General features: G+C 43.8%; 1 protein-coding gene across 1 annotated transcript; it reads right to left on the minus strand.

The window, feature by feature from the left end:
• Positions 1 to 1,397: 1,397 nt before the first annotated feature.
• CASS4 (Cas scaffold protein family member 4) lies at positions 1,398 to 15,937 on the minus strand. The gene is given in 8 exon segments (XM_013128649.3): positions 1,398 to 2,261; positions 2,935 to 2,994; positions 3,755 to 3,798; positions 3,801 to 5,085; positions 6,491 to 6,640; positions 7,549 to 7,653; positions 9,895 to 10,323; positions 15,902 to 15,937. Coding segments are annotated over 8 exon segments (2,523 nt in total). The 3' UTR covers positions 1,398 to 1,847.
• Between the last annotated feature and the right edge of the window lie 262 nt (positions 15,938 to 16,199).

The following is a 16,199-nucleotide window of genomic DNA, read 5'->3' on the forward strand; positions in this document are numbered from 1 at the left end:
TGGGAAGCACTTCCGGCGCACACGGAGAAAGTCACCGCTGCTCCATAGCAACGAGCCGGCTGGGGGCGTGGCCACTGCTCAAGGAGGGAGGAGGGGGACGGGGCGGGGTGAGCGAGTCCATCGGGTGGTGCCGGAGGGGAGCGGGACGTACCACAGCGCGCCGGGGGGGGTGCAACGGCTCCTGACGGGGTTGGGTCACCGGCGGCTCGTCCCTCCCCGCACCTTACCGCAGCGGGATTCCGCCTTTGTTACGAGAAACCCCTCATGGGACACCGATTTTGGGTGATTTATGGCCAAACGAGGTGTTGCAACGGGTGGGCCGCAGGGTGCCCCAGGTCGCCTCACCGCTGAGGCAGGAGGGGCGGTGACGGATAACACCAGGGGCGAGTTTAATACAACTCAGAGCCAAGGTGAGCTGCGGTTACTGCACCGAGCTGTGCAAACAGTACTGTTGACAAATGCCGGTGCTTAAATAGCGGTAAAATTCGTGGCGACTGCCAAGTGAAGGTGCAGCCGAGGAAGATGAGCTGAGTTTCCACAGCGTGTGTGTAGTGGGGCAGTGCCAATCAGCTGTAACTGCTCACAAAGGTAACGGTGCAGGACGAAGACACAGGTACGACACTGGCAATAAAGGCCCGACATTGAAATTTCAGATACAACCTTTAAAATAAACTAACTGGGAAGACCACAACGCAGGAGTACAATCTGCCTGCATGGTGACCGGCCACTGTTGTAGTTCAGATCCAGTCCGTGTGGGGATAAAGTCTGGCAAGTTGCTCAGGCCAGCATAGTACAGGTCTTGTTGCGTTTGCAAGGCTTTGTTCCAAAGCCTCTGCTTGTTCAGTGACTGAAATTGTTTCAGCTGGAGCAATGCTGTGAACAGTTCCAGGCTCCCTTTTTACAAGCAATCACATGGAAAAGGCAAGAGGTGATGGGCACAAGTCACTCCTGAGGAGATTACAAGTGAACACAAGAGGGAAATATTTCTCAATGAAAACAATCAGAATCTCCCCGAGAAGTGAATTCCCCAACCTAGACACTGTTAATACTCAGCTGGACAGGATGTTGGGACATCTAGTCTAAGTCATGCTTTGCCTAGGAAGGTTGGACCAGGTAATCCTTGAGGTCCCTTCCAACCTGGTATTCTATGGTTCTATGCTGATATGCAACTCCCTGTAGGTTTACCAGGAGCCAAGACTCCTCCAAGTTTACCCTGTGCTCAGCTGCCAGCTGGAGCATTTCCCATTAACATCTAGGATATGTGTAGTACCTGCCAGATTTTGTCTTATAATACATGCATCACATTTGCGTATTTAAGAAAAAAATAAATTATTATTCCTGCTGTTTGAAAAAGAAAAATATTATTGTAGTTAGAAATTGTGAGTAAAGTCCTCAGGGAATGATGATTGGATATTATAAATTACAGAACATTGTGCAGCAATGTCTAAAAAGAGACTGGACATACCTGAATAAGAAAGTAAAATTAATGGGAAAATATTTATCTGACATATATAGAAATTAAAAAATAAGAAATCAGCCAGATAATAAAATAATTTTGCTCTAATACACAACAAACATTCCTGCCCAGCCACTAAGATGAGGACATCATCAGCCAGGATCTGAACAATGGAGAAGAAAATACAGACTTAATTCTACAAATCATTTTCTACATCTGCTGCTGTGTGGATCTTCACCTACTAAAAGTGCACCAGCACCAAAGGAACTACCCAGCAGGAGTTCTTAGAGGTGACTTAAAGTTAGCGTCACTGAGCTGCTTTTGCCTCCCTTGGCTGCCGCATGCCAGAGGAGCACCAACAATGAAGAATCTGTAAAAACAGCAGTGTCTTTCATTCCATCATTGCCCTAAACTGCTGTGTGTATTTAGACAGCTCCTCAGTTTGGTCCTGAAGTTCCCTGATGGTATCTGCATTTGGATATTGTATTGCAGCATTTTTAGTAGCAAGAGCCAGATTCTTCAAGAGGCTGCAGAGCCGGCTGCTGCCGTGGAGAACGTCATTCCGAGCATCCCTGTCTTGAGTCTCTTGGCAGAGAAAATCCACTAACTTTTGTCCCACCATAATGATCAATTTGCTGTGGGATATGAAGACTTCGGGTGGTTGGTTGTTGTTCAGACTCATAGTAAATACACCAATTGCCTTATGAAGTGCACTGAAACACAACCTGCAGTGCTCAGGGAGAGCTATTTTTTTAGCAGAGTCCTGCTTGCTTTGAATCACAGTCTTCTTTGCAGATGGCAAAACCTGGAAAAAGGTTAAATAAAAATAAATAGACTCAGCTTGGTGGCACATTGACTGTTTTTTTACTCTACCTGATATCCTTCACTTACAGAGAGTTTTGTTAGTTAATAGTCTCCAAATTGCTGCATCCCAGGAGTCTTTTACAATCATTTCTCTTTCCATAATGTACTCAGTTTCAAAGTGGTTTTTTTCTCCTGATTGTCACTGAAGACAGTTTTAATAGTGAATAGCACACAAAGTGCTGTTCGTGAAACATCAATCCTTTATACGGTCTGGACTTCAGGCTTTCAGATAGTACAAAACACTCAGACTTGATCTTTAATGGTGCTGACTTCATGAGGATTATGAATGATTAAAACTGTACAACAGTAGAGTCAATCCTTATGCCAATGGTATACAAGGTATTTGAACTACTGTCACAGCCCTACCCCATATGATACACAAAGGAAAGCAAGTAAATAGTATAACTTTAAACTATAGTGGTTCATTCCATTTCAGGAAAATAAATGCTTTCCACAGGTTTTCAGCAGTAATTCTAAGAACTAGTTCTGGAAAAATTAACTAGGAGAAACCAGATCAATCTCTCTGTATGTGTGTCCAAATGCAAATTACTTTGAATTTTATCAATCGGGGACCAGGAGTCCTCAGAAGTAATAGTTTTCAAAATTAGAAATACCTTTGGTTTTGGATCTGTGCTCTTCTTTGCAACTTCTTTATCTGAAATGATTTTCTGTGCCTGTTACAAATCAAAATGAAAGCAAATTTGAAATGGTTTACATTAAATATTTAAATATGTGTTTTCCCTCTTCTTTCAGGGTGAAATAACTACTTGCTATGCAGCCTTCATGTTGCAACAAAAACAGTATGTTTATTAGAAGAAACTATAGGGTTTTTCCTGCTAAAAATGTCATATCTGATCCAGCAAGAGCTAAGACTGAAACCAACATCAGCAAAACATAACCTTTCTGAAATTCTTAGAGGAGAGGCCAGCATTACTTTGTGAAACCAAGAGTTACATTCTTGTAGCCATTTCAGTAATTGTAAGGGGAATGATTCTAACAAGCATCCAAAATGCTCCTAACAAATCTGTTAATTCACAGTAAGAGTTTAATCTGTTAAAGCAAAACCTTTTACAAAAGCATGCTTTCCAATATACCTCAGGTTAGAAAGAGAACATCTCCTGTAGCATCATGTGAGAGTCAAACAAAATGTACTGGCAAGAAGAGAGCTACTAGTTAGAAGCAGCAAATTGGCAGTCCCCACCTAGAAGCCAAAAATCTTTTCTCAGTGCTGGCTGGCTGCCTAAATTCTCAAATGCCACTTCAAATGATCATTCTACATGTACCATCCAGCCCTCTAACAAAATCCTGAATTCATGTGAAGTCTGGAAAATGGAAGTAATGCAAACTGAATTTGGCAAAGATATGAGTGCTAATAGCTTAGTGTTTGCAAACCCTGAAGAATGTAGCTAGCTAGTAAAATCCAGTTATACTAACCTGTAACTGAACATAATCAGAGTCCTCAGTGGCATTTTCTTTGGCTTCTCAGAAGAGGCCTGACTTTGATTTGATTTATCAGGAGCAGTTGTTTGAAACGAATCAATTTCTGTTTTTCTTGGTACTGTGATTTGTTTTGCCATTTTGTATTCTGGGATTACTTTTGATTGTTTCATTTCTTGTTCCTTCTCATTCTTTCTGAAGAGGAGCTTTCCATTGGCAATGATGATGGATACAAACCTCTTGATGTCATCTGGAATCGTGCGGGCTACCATAACAAAGCGATCAAGATCATCTGGGTTGTTTTGAGGTTTCCTGAGGACCAAAGCCTCTAGTGACCAGCTGCAGTTGTTTAGAGCTTCTCTAGTTTCTGTTAAAATTTTGAAGGAGTTTGTAAGAATTTCTAGCTGTTTTTTAATTCTGGTCTGAAGGTTGTTATCAGTGAGGTAAGAGGCGTTTACCTTTACAAGTTGAGCAAAGGCCAAGAATTCTCCCAACGATACTTTTATGTGATCAACTGCTCTATGGATTTCCTCAATGCTTTTCTCTAGATGTTCTTGTAACCTCCATTTACTACTCACAAAGATCATTAAACTTGCAACAGAGCTGGATACACTGTGCTGCAATCTAGTCAGGGTCTCTATGGCTACATCAAGGTCCAGTTTAATTTCTTTGGCAGGCTCTTCTGATGATGAGATAGAAGAAGACTCAGCAGAAGAGTTCGAGGATGTAGAGAGGGTGCTGGTTCTGCTGTCCACACTAGAAACAGATAATCTGTCTTGTTCTAATTTAGCATCCCTTGAAAGCTGTGGAGAAGCATTGTATGATTTCTCTCCAGAATTATTGCTGCTTTTTTCCAGCTCTTTCTTGGACTCCACAACAGTGGGCAAACCTTTTGGAATATCATAAACATTCTCTTCACAGATCTGATTCTCAGCCTTTGGAGCCAGGAGAACTGGGGAGACATCACAGCTACCATTTTGTGGCAAAAGGAGCACATCCCGTGAGGATGGAACGTCATAAAGATGGATATCTGGAAATGTTAATTTCCGTTGCATTGGTGGAATATCATATAACTGCGGATTTGCAGCTTTGGCTTCTGTATTTGTTGTTAACGCCTTGTACCTGGCTGGTGGTATGTCATACAGCGCCTGGTTCTCCAGAGAATGGCCAGAAGGTGTTTTTAATCCTGTTTTTTCAGGTGATACTGGAATATCATAAATCCATTCTGACTTCCGAGGATTTGGCAAAGTATTGTAATGGCCCCAGCGCTTTTTCTGAGATTCATTTTCTGCAACATCACTTTCTCTTTTGGGAGGGACATCGTATAACTGCAACAGAGCACACAGGATTCATAAATTGTGGCTTGAAACAAGAAACAAAACTGAATTTTTAGAGCCTGTAAAGGTATGCAACTCTCAAGTAACTGCAATAAGCAATACAGGTTTGCTAAGATGGAAACAGAACTTGCCCCATGCCTTGAAAAATGTCTGTGTACAGCTGAAGTCAAAGCTGGAAAACATGAATGTAGGACCACTTCTTGTGTAAGAAAATCCAGACTAATACTAACAGGCACTTCAAGAGGGATTATGCCTGGATGCCTTACACACATGAAGCACAAGCACTAGAGAGTGCAAGGAGCTATAGGACTGTGCAGCACCAGTAAACATCTGAAAGAACTGGTCTGTAATAAGTATTTTATAAAGAACTGGCCAGGTCAGGCTTCCCCATTTGCACAAGATGTGTGTGAGAAGGGGAGCCCAGACACGGGTGTTTCAGACCAAAGCCAGATTTTTCCAAATTGCCCACAAAGAATTCTAAGAAAAGTTGATTTTGGAAGCAGCAATAAACCATGTCTCTGGAAGAAAATCTGCTCCCAGGCTGTTGCAGCTGATGGATATAGTTGCTAACAGCCATGAAGGTATCAGGAATACCAGCTTTAGTGAACAATTGCTCATATGCCAACACCCCAGTTCTGGGTAGCACCAGTCCTACTGTCATGGCTGATTTCTCTAAAATTACTGCAAGGCTGGTTTCTCTAATCATGAGGCAGCCATGAACCTACAGCATTTCTCTTTAAATCCACAAACCCAGGAAGCCTCAGATTTCCTGTACTGGCGTAATCTGCTGCAAGATCCCGTATCTTAGCCCTGGGCATGTGTGCTAAGGAGCCTGTAAAAATTCTCTTGGATCTTAAAACCATTCAGGAAACCTGAAGTAATTAGCACTCAACTCATAAAGAGTTTTTCATTGAGGCATTTTCTTTGTTGTGAAATTTCAGATCAGTCCTTTTTTCAAAGATGGTACTTATCAAATAGTGGGAAGCCTGACCCACCCCCCAAAATCAGGTGTGCTTCACTCCCCCAAAAAAGTGTCAGGAGACTGCTGCATGGAATAGGGACCATTCATTTCTATTTGCTTGAATATTAGAGACATTCAAGAATGTTGGGTACTGAATTTGCTTTTTTGCACCGTCATAAAAAGAAGTCAAGGCAAGAGATGATTTTGCCTGTAATCTGAAAATCAAATGAAATCACAGATGTAGCTTTAGTCCTGGTAGGTACCGTGACTATCCAGGAGCCAGGCAACATTTGTCTCTTTAATAGGAAGGACAAAGCACTACACTGAAGATGTGCTGGTCTTACCCTTGCCATCACCTTGACGGAGGTTCAGCACACGTGTGCAACATCACAGTAATGAGAGGTTATTCTCTCATGTCCAGCAAGCCTTACTTACGTTGCCCACTGGTGAGTCTTTCTGGGTAACGCTTCCTGCCTTTTCTGGGCTGTATGGGATGTTGTAAAGCTGCTTCTGCTCCTCCTGGAAACACTCAGTGGATCTGACCAGCACAGCGCCCTTTCGTGCAGTGGGTGGAGTGGAACCACTCTGGTCAAAGGGAATAAAACCAGGTTTACTTCAACTCTGTTGAGACCCTACTGAAGACTTAAAGGCACTCAGGTCATATACTGCAATGCACAAGGCAGCCACCACCTAATTGCCTACTTTTGGGTCTGAGTAGGGATCACCCCACCTGTACAAAGTGGATAACACAAAGGAGTTTTTGGATAACTTAACAATAAATGAATTAGAGTGGGTTCAACCCTGCAGTGTCAGGAGCATAAGGAGTGTGTGTAGGCTCTGTGGACGTGCTCCAGTCCCACATGCACCTTCGTGTGGTAGATGACGGGTTGAGTCCTGGCATCTGTCCCATCCTGGTGACCTACACAGGCTGCAGTGAGATGCAGAAGCAATGCGGTGACATTTGCTCTCCCCAGGGCAACATGTTAGCAAGAGCAAGATCATGTAACAGGATGCTTCAGCAGTAGATGCAGCCAACATGTTGCCCTTACCCTGAGTGTGTCTAATCCCTTGCATTTTCTTGCCCAGGAGGCAAGTGGTGTGGGTGACATTTAGTTTGTTTTTGCACATGCCCTAGTGACTCCTCTATAAATATCTTGAAATCTTCCTGATGAAAGGATGCAAAGACAAAGCATATTTCCTGATAGATAAACCAAGGCAGAGAAGTTGACACTCTGATACTGAGAATTCATCTGTGCCCTCGAACTCAGTAATGGTAAGAAGTGTTTCTTAGAAATGTACCAGATAAGCTACATTTCTCTAAATGTCTACCAAACCCCAAAGAGAACTGCTTTACATCATGAACTTCCTTAAAAATAGATTATTTTCTGCCAAATTCTACAAAAAGTGAACAGGAAACTGCCAGAATTTACCTGAAACTCTATTCTGAAGTCCTGCAGGGTCAGAGCTGCAGGGGGGACAATGGCTGGACTCACCTGCGTGAGCAAGGACTCCCGGCGCTGTGTGGATGGAACATCATACACCTCACTCCTGATACTTGGGACTGAAGCCCGGCATGCTCTCGGGAGAGTAAACAGATGCTAAGAGGAGGAGAAAAACCCAACAGTGAGAGAGCTGCAATGAGCACTAAGCTCAGGACATCTTTGAAAACTCAGGTTAGTTGAATAGGCCACTGTCAGAGTAATCACTCTTAAGGGATTAAAAACCTTCCAGCTTTTCTCTGACAGTGACAGACAGGAACTGACCTTACAAGCCTGTGTGGTATTTTTTTCCCCCAGAATTCTCCTTTGCCAGCATTTCTGCTTTATTTCAGATTAGAATTGGCACATACAAACCAAAGGTGGTCTGTCTTACTAACCGGGGGAAGGAAAAGATTTAGGGAAAACCCAGTTTATCGCTTTAATCTTTAGACTACCCAAAAGCAGAACCACTGAAAAGAGTAAGTGGGGGAATTTCTACTTCTCCAGGCCCACAGAGCCATCAGGCCAAGTCATATTTAGTGGAAGTAAGAGCAACAAAAAGGTACAGGCTGAGACACGTTATTCTGAATTTATGAAAGACCGACTCATTTGGAAGGAGTAACCTTGATGTCCTGACCAGCTCCATAGAGAAGTTTGATACAGGAATTACATGAGGTCAATTACAGACTAATTCTCCTGTTTGCTCAAAATGTAATTTGAAGGGCCATGAGACAATGAGCTAAGGTACCAAAGTATGAATTTTGGAGAGGACATTGTTAAAAATCAGCTTCCAAACCACTGAATTTTGTTCATTCAGCATGGGTTTAGCCTGACTTTCCACAAGTAGTTCATAAATGGACTTCTACACATTACTGACCCACAGAAAAGGTACTGCAAAAGAGACATCACAGTAAAGTATTTAATATTGGAGGTAGTGTTCCCCGCCGTGTAAGCGGTGTAGCCACTGAGTTCAGAGGAACAAGGCTCCAGCTTTACAACTGCCTGCTCCGTGAAGGAAGGGAGCAAGGAGTGAGCACAATTACCCTAGTGCTCTGCAACATAAGCCAACTTGCTTGCAAACAGAGGCATAGAAGAAGAGACTTTCTTGAGCTGAAAGGGTAAAAGGAAAGGCATCCTTAGCTCAGGTCTGTTTTCAGATGGATAGATCTTGTTCAGTATACAGCAGAAAGGAAACTAAACCAAGTATCTTATCTTGCTATTTTTTAAAGTACTTTCAGTCACAGTGAAGCAAGAAAGTGCCTTGTTGTTAGGCAGAACTGACAAGGCTTTTTCAATAGGGTGAAAGCACACAGGCTTTGGAGGATTTTGTTGTGTTTTATTGCTTTCAGTCAGTTCCCTCAAAGATTTACAGTGGCTTTTCCCAGCTGCTTGGAGGGCAGCTGAGTATGCCAGAAACTTTGCCAGTTGTCCCATAGGATCTACAAGGGACTGCCCGGACCGTGGAGGTTCCCTCTGCCCCCCTCTGCCCATCCATAGCCTGTTCACCCCTGAGCCTCCTTGTGCATCTGTGACCACCACTGTACAGTTGGTGTAGTAACAGCTGGGGCGTTGTGCAAGAAGCAGCTCAGGCAAATCTGAACTTCTTAAAAGCAGCCTAAGACGTTGTTTTGTCTTTCTCTTTAGAGTAAACAAGGCTTAGGTATATAAACTCATGAAATGACAGACACAGGAATAGCCAAGGACACCTTCTGTTGGGCCATTCCTTCAGATCAAGAACATTCTTCAGCCTGTTTTGCTGGCACAACATGGACAATTTGTATCCATCTCACACTGAATCTGCAAATTGCTTCTTTATGGTTAGGAATGTGGAGAAATAAGATCACAGCACTTACTGAGGTGCTGGAAATAGTAAAACTAGACCAAAGACATCAATCACCCAGCAAAGGGTAGCCTTTTTAATTACAAATCATGTTCTTGTGCAGATGGATGCAAAGACCCCACATGTGCCCAGAGGACTCTGGATGCTGTAAACCAACAGAGGAAAAAGCTCTGTGTCTTGTTATTTTAACTTTGGGGTGGGTTTGTAAACCCTTTCTAGATTCTTCCAAACACATGGTATATTATTTACTTCCTGCCCTATTTGACAGCCTCTTTAAACTGTCAAAAAAGTGAGGTACTACAGAATATAGAGAGTACTATATGTTGCCCAGAGCAGCATTTCTCATACAATGCTATAAACTGTAACAGAATTAATGGGAGTTTTCTAAACACCATTTATTTGAATGTCTCTGCTGTGAATTCCACTGAGATGTTCAGGCCAACAGCAGTTATTACTTTCCTGCTCCCAATGATAGTTTTAATAATAACACTTGCTACTTTTATAGCTGCTTATGTTCTTACCTGGCTTGTTGAGCTTTGCGTCCTTTCACTGAGCAGCTGTGCAGCCACAGCTGGTACCTGATATATTGCTTGGGCAGGTAGAGCAGAGACCCTTGCTGGAGATTTAACCCACCCCTCCATCTTCTCGTAGGTAGATGACAGCACGGTGGGCTTGGGGACGGAAGGAACCTGGTAGATGTTTTGCTGGCCGGGTGGTGACTCTGTGGCACCACTCCAGGTGGAAGAAGGCAGCAGGGCAGCTTGTGAGGCAGCAAGTAGCTGCAGACGGTTAGCAGGGGCCAGGCCCTGCCTGCCATGGAGGGAGCATCTCCACCAGCCTTCGCTGCCAATGACGTTTTGGTCCAGAACCGTCAGGATGTCTCCTTTGCGGAAGGCCAGCTCATCCGAGCACTCTGCCTTGTTGTCATAAAGAGCCTTCGCCAAGGTGTTCTAGAGAGAGAAAACAGACCAGCACTGCTCTACTGCACCAGCAGAAATGTTGGCTTGTGTCTGGTTTGGTGTTTATCTCCTCCTTAATTTCATAGAATCATAGAATAGTTAGAGTTGGAAAGGACCTTAAGATCATGCAGTTCCAATCCCCTGCAATGGGTCACACTACACCATGTCACCCAAGGCTCTGTCCAGCCTGGCCTTGAACACTGCCGGGGATGGGGCACCTCTCTGGGCACCCTGTGCCAGCGCCTCACCACCCTCACAGTAAAGAACTTCTTCCTTATCTTCAACCTGAACTTCTCCTCTTTCAGTTTGAACCTATCACCCCTTGTCCTATTGCAACAATCCCTGATGAAGAGATTTAATTCAGTTTAACTCAAGTCCACCCATTTTTGCATTAACCACCATTTCTCAGTGCATTGGTTTCTGTGAGTTTAACATTTACAGCCTGTGTCTGCTGGGCTCCACGCAGTAAAGAAATATATTATAATAACAATAACAATAAATTTTTTCACTACCTTTTCCCCCCAAAGCAAGAGCACTGCTAATGTTCATTACTTAGATTCATTACTTTGCCACATCTCCATAAGAAAACCAGGTGTTTTCCCATTGCTATTCTGTGTATTCTTTGTCAGAAGGTGCAGAAAAAACACATCAATCGTCCGACACTGAACCTCGTGCCTTGCTGCCTGCTTCCCAGCTCATCCAAGGACTTAACTGCATCTGGAAAAGGCTGATTATTTTTACCTACCTTCCCAAAAAAACCCTTCACAACCAAATACCAAAACCATCCTGACCTTGCTTGTTTTCCTTTAAACTTTGTCTTTTCTCAGTCTTATAAAAACAGATCTCTCAGCAACATCAATGCTAAGGGAATTAGTAAGTGTTCAATGGCAAGACCAGTGGCAGAAATGCTGCCGGAGAGCTGTGGTGCTTGTGAAGACCCAGACTCAGCTGTCTGCATCCACATCCACTCCAGACTGCAGTGTTGGATCATACTGATTCAGAGCATCCCAGGTTAATTAATGACTTATGTGACACATCAGCTGAGGGAGAAAGCTAGTTATGCACACAGTGGCACCAGCTCTGCTGGCTGCTAAGTCTTCATGGCTAGTCAGTGAGCATTTCTTCAGATAAGCACACCTGAAACAGTGTCTGTGTCTGTGTACATTACCTGTATCTAAATACCTCTGTCTTCAGTATATCTCGCAGCATCTTTATAGAGTGCTCTTTTAGACAGGAAACCAAGGAAGAACAAGCAAGAAATCCTAAGGTCACAGAAACTGAGATAGCAAATATCCATCTTTCCCAGCTTCTTCACTACTGAGCAGCCCTACCTCTCTCAGCTGAAGCCCATAAATTTCTGGCAATTGTGAGTGTGTAGATCACCATGTTTTATTTGTATCATATTTTTGGAGGTATTTGGCTACTCTGCACAAGGTGAAAGTTAAAAGAATAAGAAAGGTAGGAGCATGCAGTTTGACTCACCCAAGGCATTTGTGCAAAGGGTAGAGCGAGCTGTGGACATAGTGTTTTGCAGTACAAGATACCATTTTCTTTCAGCTTTAAACTCAGGCTGACTGCTTCCCAGTCAGTGGGACACTGGATGTTTTTAAGCATTAGTTTCTTATCAGAACATGCAAGTAATGTCCAAAGAGATAGTACCCAAACAGGAAATGTGATGCCTTGCATTTTTGTCCAGAGCATTTGCTGTAAAGCAACAGCTGTCTTGAAGTTGCAGCAGGAATAAAGCAATTTGTCAGCTCAGCTGATGAAAATGGCCTGTTGTTCGCAGCATGTATTTCTTGGTCAGGGTGACCATGAACAATGGCCTTTTTATGATACATGGGCATGTTCCTCAGCAGCTGCCAGAGATGGACAACAGCCCTATTTACCTTGCATCCTAGCCTTGTTAAAACAGCCTTCTTGCCTTGAACATGGGAGTCCACTTTCTATTTGGACCATGCCAAATGCTCTGAACCACCTGTGTTGAAGGCAGGCCTCCAGGAATCCCACCACAAAGCACAGTCCAGGCCGGGCTTGGGCTTCACACATTGTTGCAGTTATCGAAATAAAGAGGAAATCAACCAACTTTTCCTGTTATCCATCAGCAATACTTGTAGATCCCTTGTTGTCGAATGCTGTACATTCACACTAAAAGACAAGACCCCCTTCTTCTGACCTGAAGAGAATGGACAGAGGAACACTCTCCCCCATTTGCAACACTCTCCCCCATTTGCAACCAGGCAACTGAAATATGAAGAGCCTTATCCAGGCACACACAGGAAATCAGTGGCAGAGCCAGGAAGCCTGAACCCAGCAACTAGTGCATGAGACAAGGCTGTCCTTCCTAGCTGCAGCAGCACAAATAAGAGGTTCACGGTACGATTTTAATGGGATCTAAATGTGACATTTCCCCAGCTAAGTCTTGTGGAAATAGCATACTAAACACATTGCTGGTTCTAATTCTTTAATAAGCCAAAGTACTGAAACTACATTAATCTCAAATCTAATTTGTTTCAAATATGATGATTTTCACTGGATCAGAATTTGGCCTGTACATATTAGTTAGGATTTCTGCAGATAGTGCCTGGAGACTGCAACCTAAGTCATACAGACCAAGGAGATTCCTCCTATTCAGCAGTACTAAAACATGACTGCAGCAGGTCCTAAGCAGGATAAATTATTCCAGCTATTTCTTTCCCTAGACACTGCTGGAACTGCTTTGATGAAGAACAAGTGAAGCAAGAGAGCTGCCAAGTCAATGAAAGCAACAGGGAGTTCTAAGCTGTTCAACAGCCAAGCTCTTCCACAGACAGGTTGCCAAAATTCAACTGACCACCCTGTCATTTGGCAAAGGCAGATGATGTATTCAGGGCCCTCACACTGAATGAAGAGTTAAACTTTAAACTTCCAGCACGGAAATCACAAACCTGTTCAGCAGAGGGGTCCCTTCTTGTGAAGCACAGCACAATAAAGCTGTGCCAGCATCCAAGGGTGAGTAGCCCACACCAAGGTACCTTTAAAGCAGAATGGTTCAGATTTTGAAAGGTGGACTCTGATCTGTGGAGCTCAGATTAGGGCATGTGGGCTCACATCTGTAGGCAGCACAGATATCCAGGAACCCTCGAGACCATCTCAATGGCAAGCCAAGCAGGGGATTAAAAAAGTGAAAATTAAAAATCATAGGACACTTTGGAAAACCTGACTTAGGTGGAACAACAAATCTGTTCATGTATCATCTCATAGCCCATCCATAGGGCTGGAACCAAAGTGATGGAGACAGGCTGCAACCTGCAGACTATAGAACATGGACAAACTGTGAGGTTGTCAGACCTCTGAACCTTTCCAAAGGTTTTTTCCGTGTAAGGCAGTGCCACGTTAGGTTTCAAGGTTCAGAACACATGGTTCAGGACACAATGATAGAGCTGGAGAGCAAATCTCCATCCACTCTGTTTCAGTGTTGCACAAGTGCACAGCAATATAATTTGGTTCCTCATGCTGCTGTCAGCGGAAGCAGCCCATCACTGGCACAACAGGACAGCCAGTGGCACAGATACAGTTCCAGGTGACAGAGACCCAAGACTTGCAGCCCTTGGTGACTCTTTTCAGTGCATTTTGAAAAGGGTCGAGAAACTTAGGAAGGTATTTCAATGAAGGTATTTATCCTTCTGATTTGGAACTAGCCTCTGAAAGGATTTATAAAAGGTAGAAATATTTAACACAGAGGATATCAGTAACTTGTAACTAGCAGTCCCATGCAAAACTCTCAGAAGACATCCCCTTGTCACAGTGTAATATGAGGAGGCACAAATCCCCCACACCAGCCAAGTCACTAAGACAAAGCAAAAGACCCCTGCCAACATCTGTGAACAAACTCTTGTGTGCCCACAGCCTGGCAGAAAGCTGCAGCAATACATTGAAAAGAGCAATACAATCAGCACCACACCAGAGTAAGGCATTTCTGCTCAGTTCTAATCTCCATAACAACGGAGATGAAGGAACATTTGCACAGGGTGTAAAAGCAACAGGTCAAGCAGGTCTGCTTTTGTGTTTTGCTCCCTCTTCTCCTTTGCCCCTCTGTTTACAGGACTAGTAAGTCCCCTTTATTTCTCATTTCCTTTCCAAATGTTCTGGTTGGTCACACAGCCTCTCAGGACCTGACTGCACCAGGGCTGATGTGAAAGCATTTGTTCTGCTCAGTGTTATCTCCAAGGGAATGTAGGCAATACTGTTCACATAAGCGCCATTAGTTTTTAGGAGTCCCAGCTGTGGATTCAACAAGTATTAGCCCAGGATGCTGAAGCTGATGTTGAGGATCAGCCTAATACTGGTAAAACCAACTGTAACAAGCTCGCAGCAATGACTAGCAACACAGGTGCTGATGTGGTTAGCTATTGTATAGGATATACATGCAAGCAAGTGTTGAACTAGCAAGCTTTGGTACAGACAAGTGCTGCAGCTCTGTCAGCAAAGAGTTTGCTATCAGTAGGTGATTTTCCAGCAGTGATTGAGATGGCACTGAATCCTATGGCACTAGAAAAAACTGCTGGAGCCACTGAGTTGAGCCAGTTATGAAAGCTAGATTGGTATATCCATGTTCCACTGACATTAAACCCCTAGTAAGATTCCTATGAGGAGCATACAGCCATCCTGAGTAAATCAAAGCATGGCGGTGTCCCGTGCTGCCCACATCCAGCTCAGCACCCTGCTGGCTCCATCTGATCATGTGAAGAAACTGAATTACTGAGGAGCCATCAGATGCCAAACCTGTTGCCATCTGCTTTCCAAAGAAATCTGATTTGTGGAGGTATCTCAGAGAACTCTTCCTAATTGATTCTGTTATCACAGTCACTGGGAGTAATTTTATAGACAAAAGTTACAGAAGGTTTATGGGATGAGTGCTTGACCTGATAGCACAGATAGCAGAGGTCTACCCAGTAATGTGGGGTGAGGTTATGTGTAGTACAGGCTCTGGTTCATCCGGTGTGGGGCTGTTAATCAGAAATTGGGCCCTATCTACACTTTCAGCTATCCAGGACATATGTAAGGAATCACTGTGGCAGCCCCCTTCTATTGTGTAAGCAGAAGCATCTCTGACCTGCCATTAACCATAAACAAGTACTGCATTCCCAGGATCACAGAGACCTTACGGGATGTGTAGCTGGGAGGAAGCTGTGCTGTGGGGCCAATGGGATCTGCACTTTATTGCCAGAGGAGCGGAAATGGGCTGTCTAATGCTATCACCCACAAAATGCCATCGAGGGCCAGCCATGTACAGCTCTGTTATTTTATGCAACCTCATGAATGTGTCTTTACAATAACCCACATGTGGTAAGTGCTAAAGCAACACATGAGATCAAATTGTTTCCCCTTCTTTGACGCTTGCTGTTTCTTCCCATCAGCAGCCCAGACAGAAGTCTCCCAAGACAGAGAACATCTTAAAAGCCAGTCTCTTGACCCATGAGAAAGCACCCGCAAGACAGTGCTGATACTCTTCTCTCACTGAGCAGATTCTAACAAGACAATGACACAGCACAACCTAAAAACAGAGGCTGCGTCTGCATCCTCTTACCAAGACACCGTTCTCCCCCACACAGTCCATGACCATGTTGGAGTGATGCAAGTTAATCACATAGAATCACAGAATGGTTTGTGTTGGAAAGGATCTCAAGATCACCCAAGTTCCAACCCCTGCCATGGGCAGGGATGCCTCACACTGACCATACTGAATGGATTTACAGTGCAAGACCTCTGCTAACACAGGTTCAGTTAACTTAGGCATGCAGGAAAGTTCTGTAGCTGGAAGGGTGTCTCCCTTCATTGGGGTGTAGATCAGATGTTAAGATAGCAATTCTCCCTGCAACTCAGAC

Source organism: Melopsittacus undulatus, chromosome 10 (genome assembly GCF_012275295.1).
Source record: "Melopsittacus undulatus isolate bMelUnd1 chromosome 10, bMelUnd1.mat.Z, whole genome shotgun sequence".
Classification (NCBI taxonomy): Eukaryota; Metazoa; Chordata; class Aves; order Psittaciformes; family Psittaculidae; genus Melopsittacus; species Melopsittacus undulatus.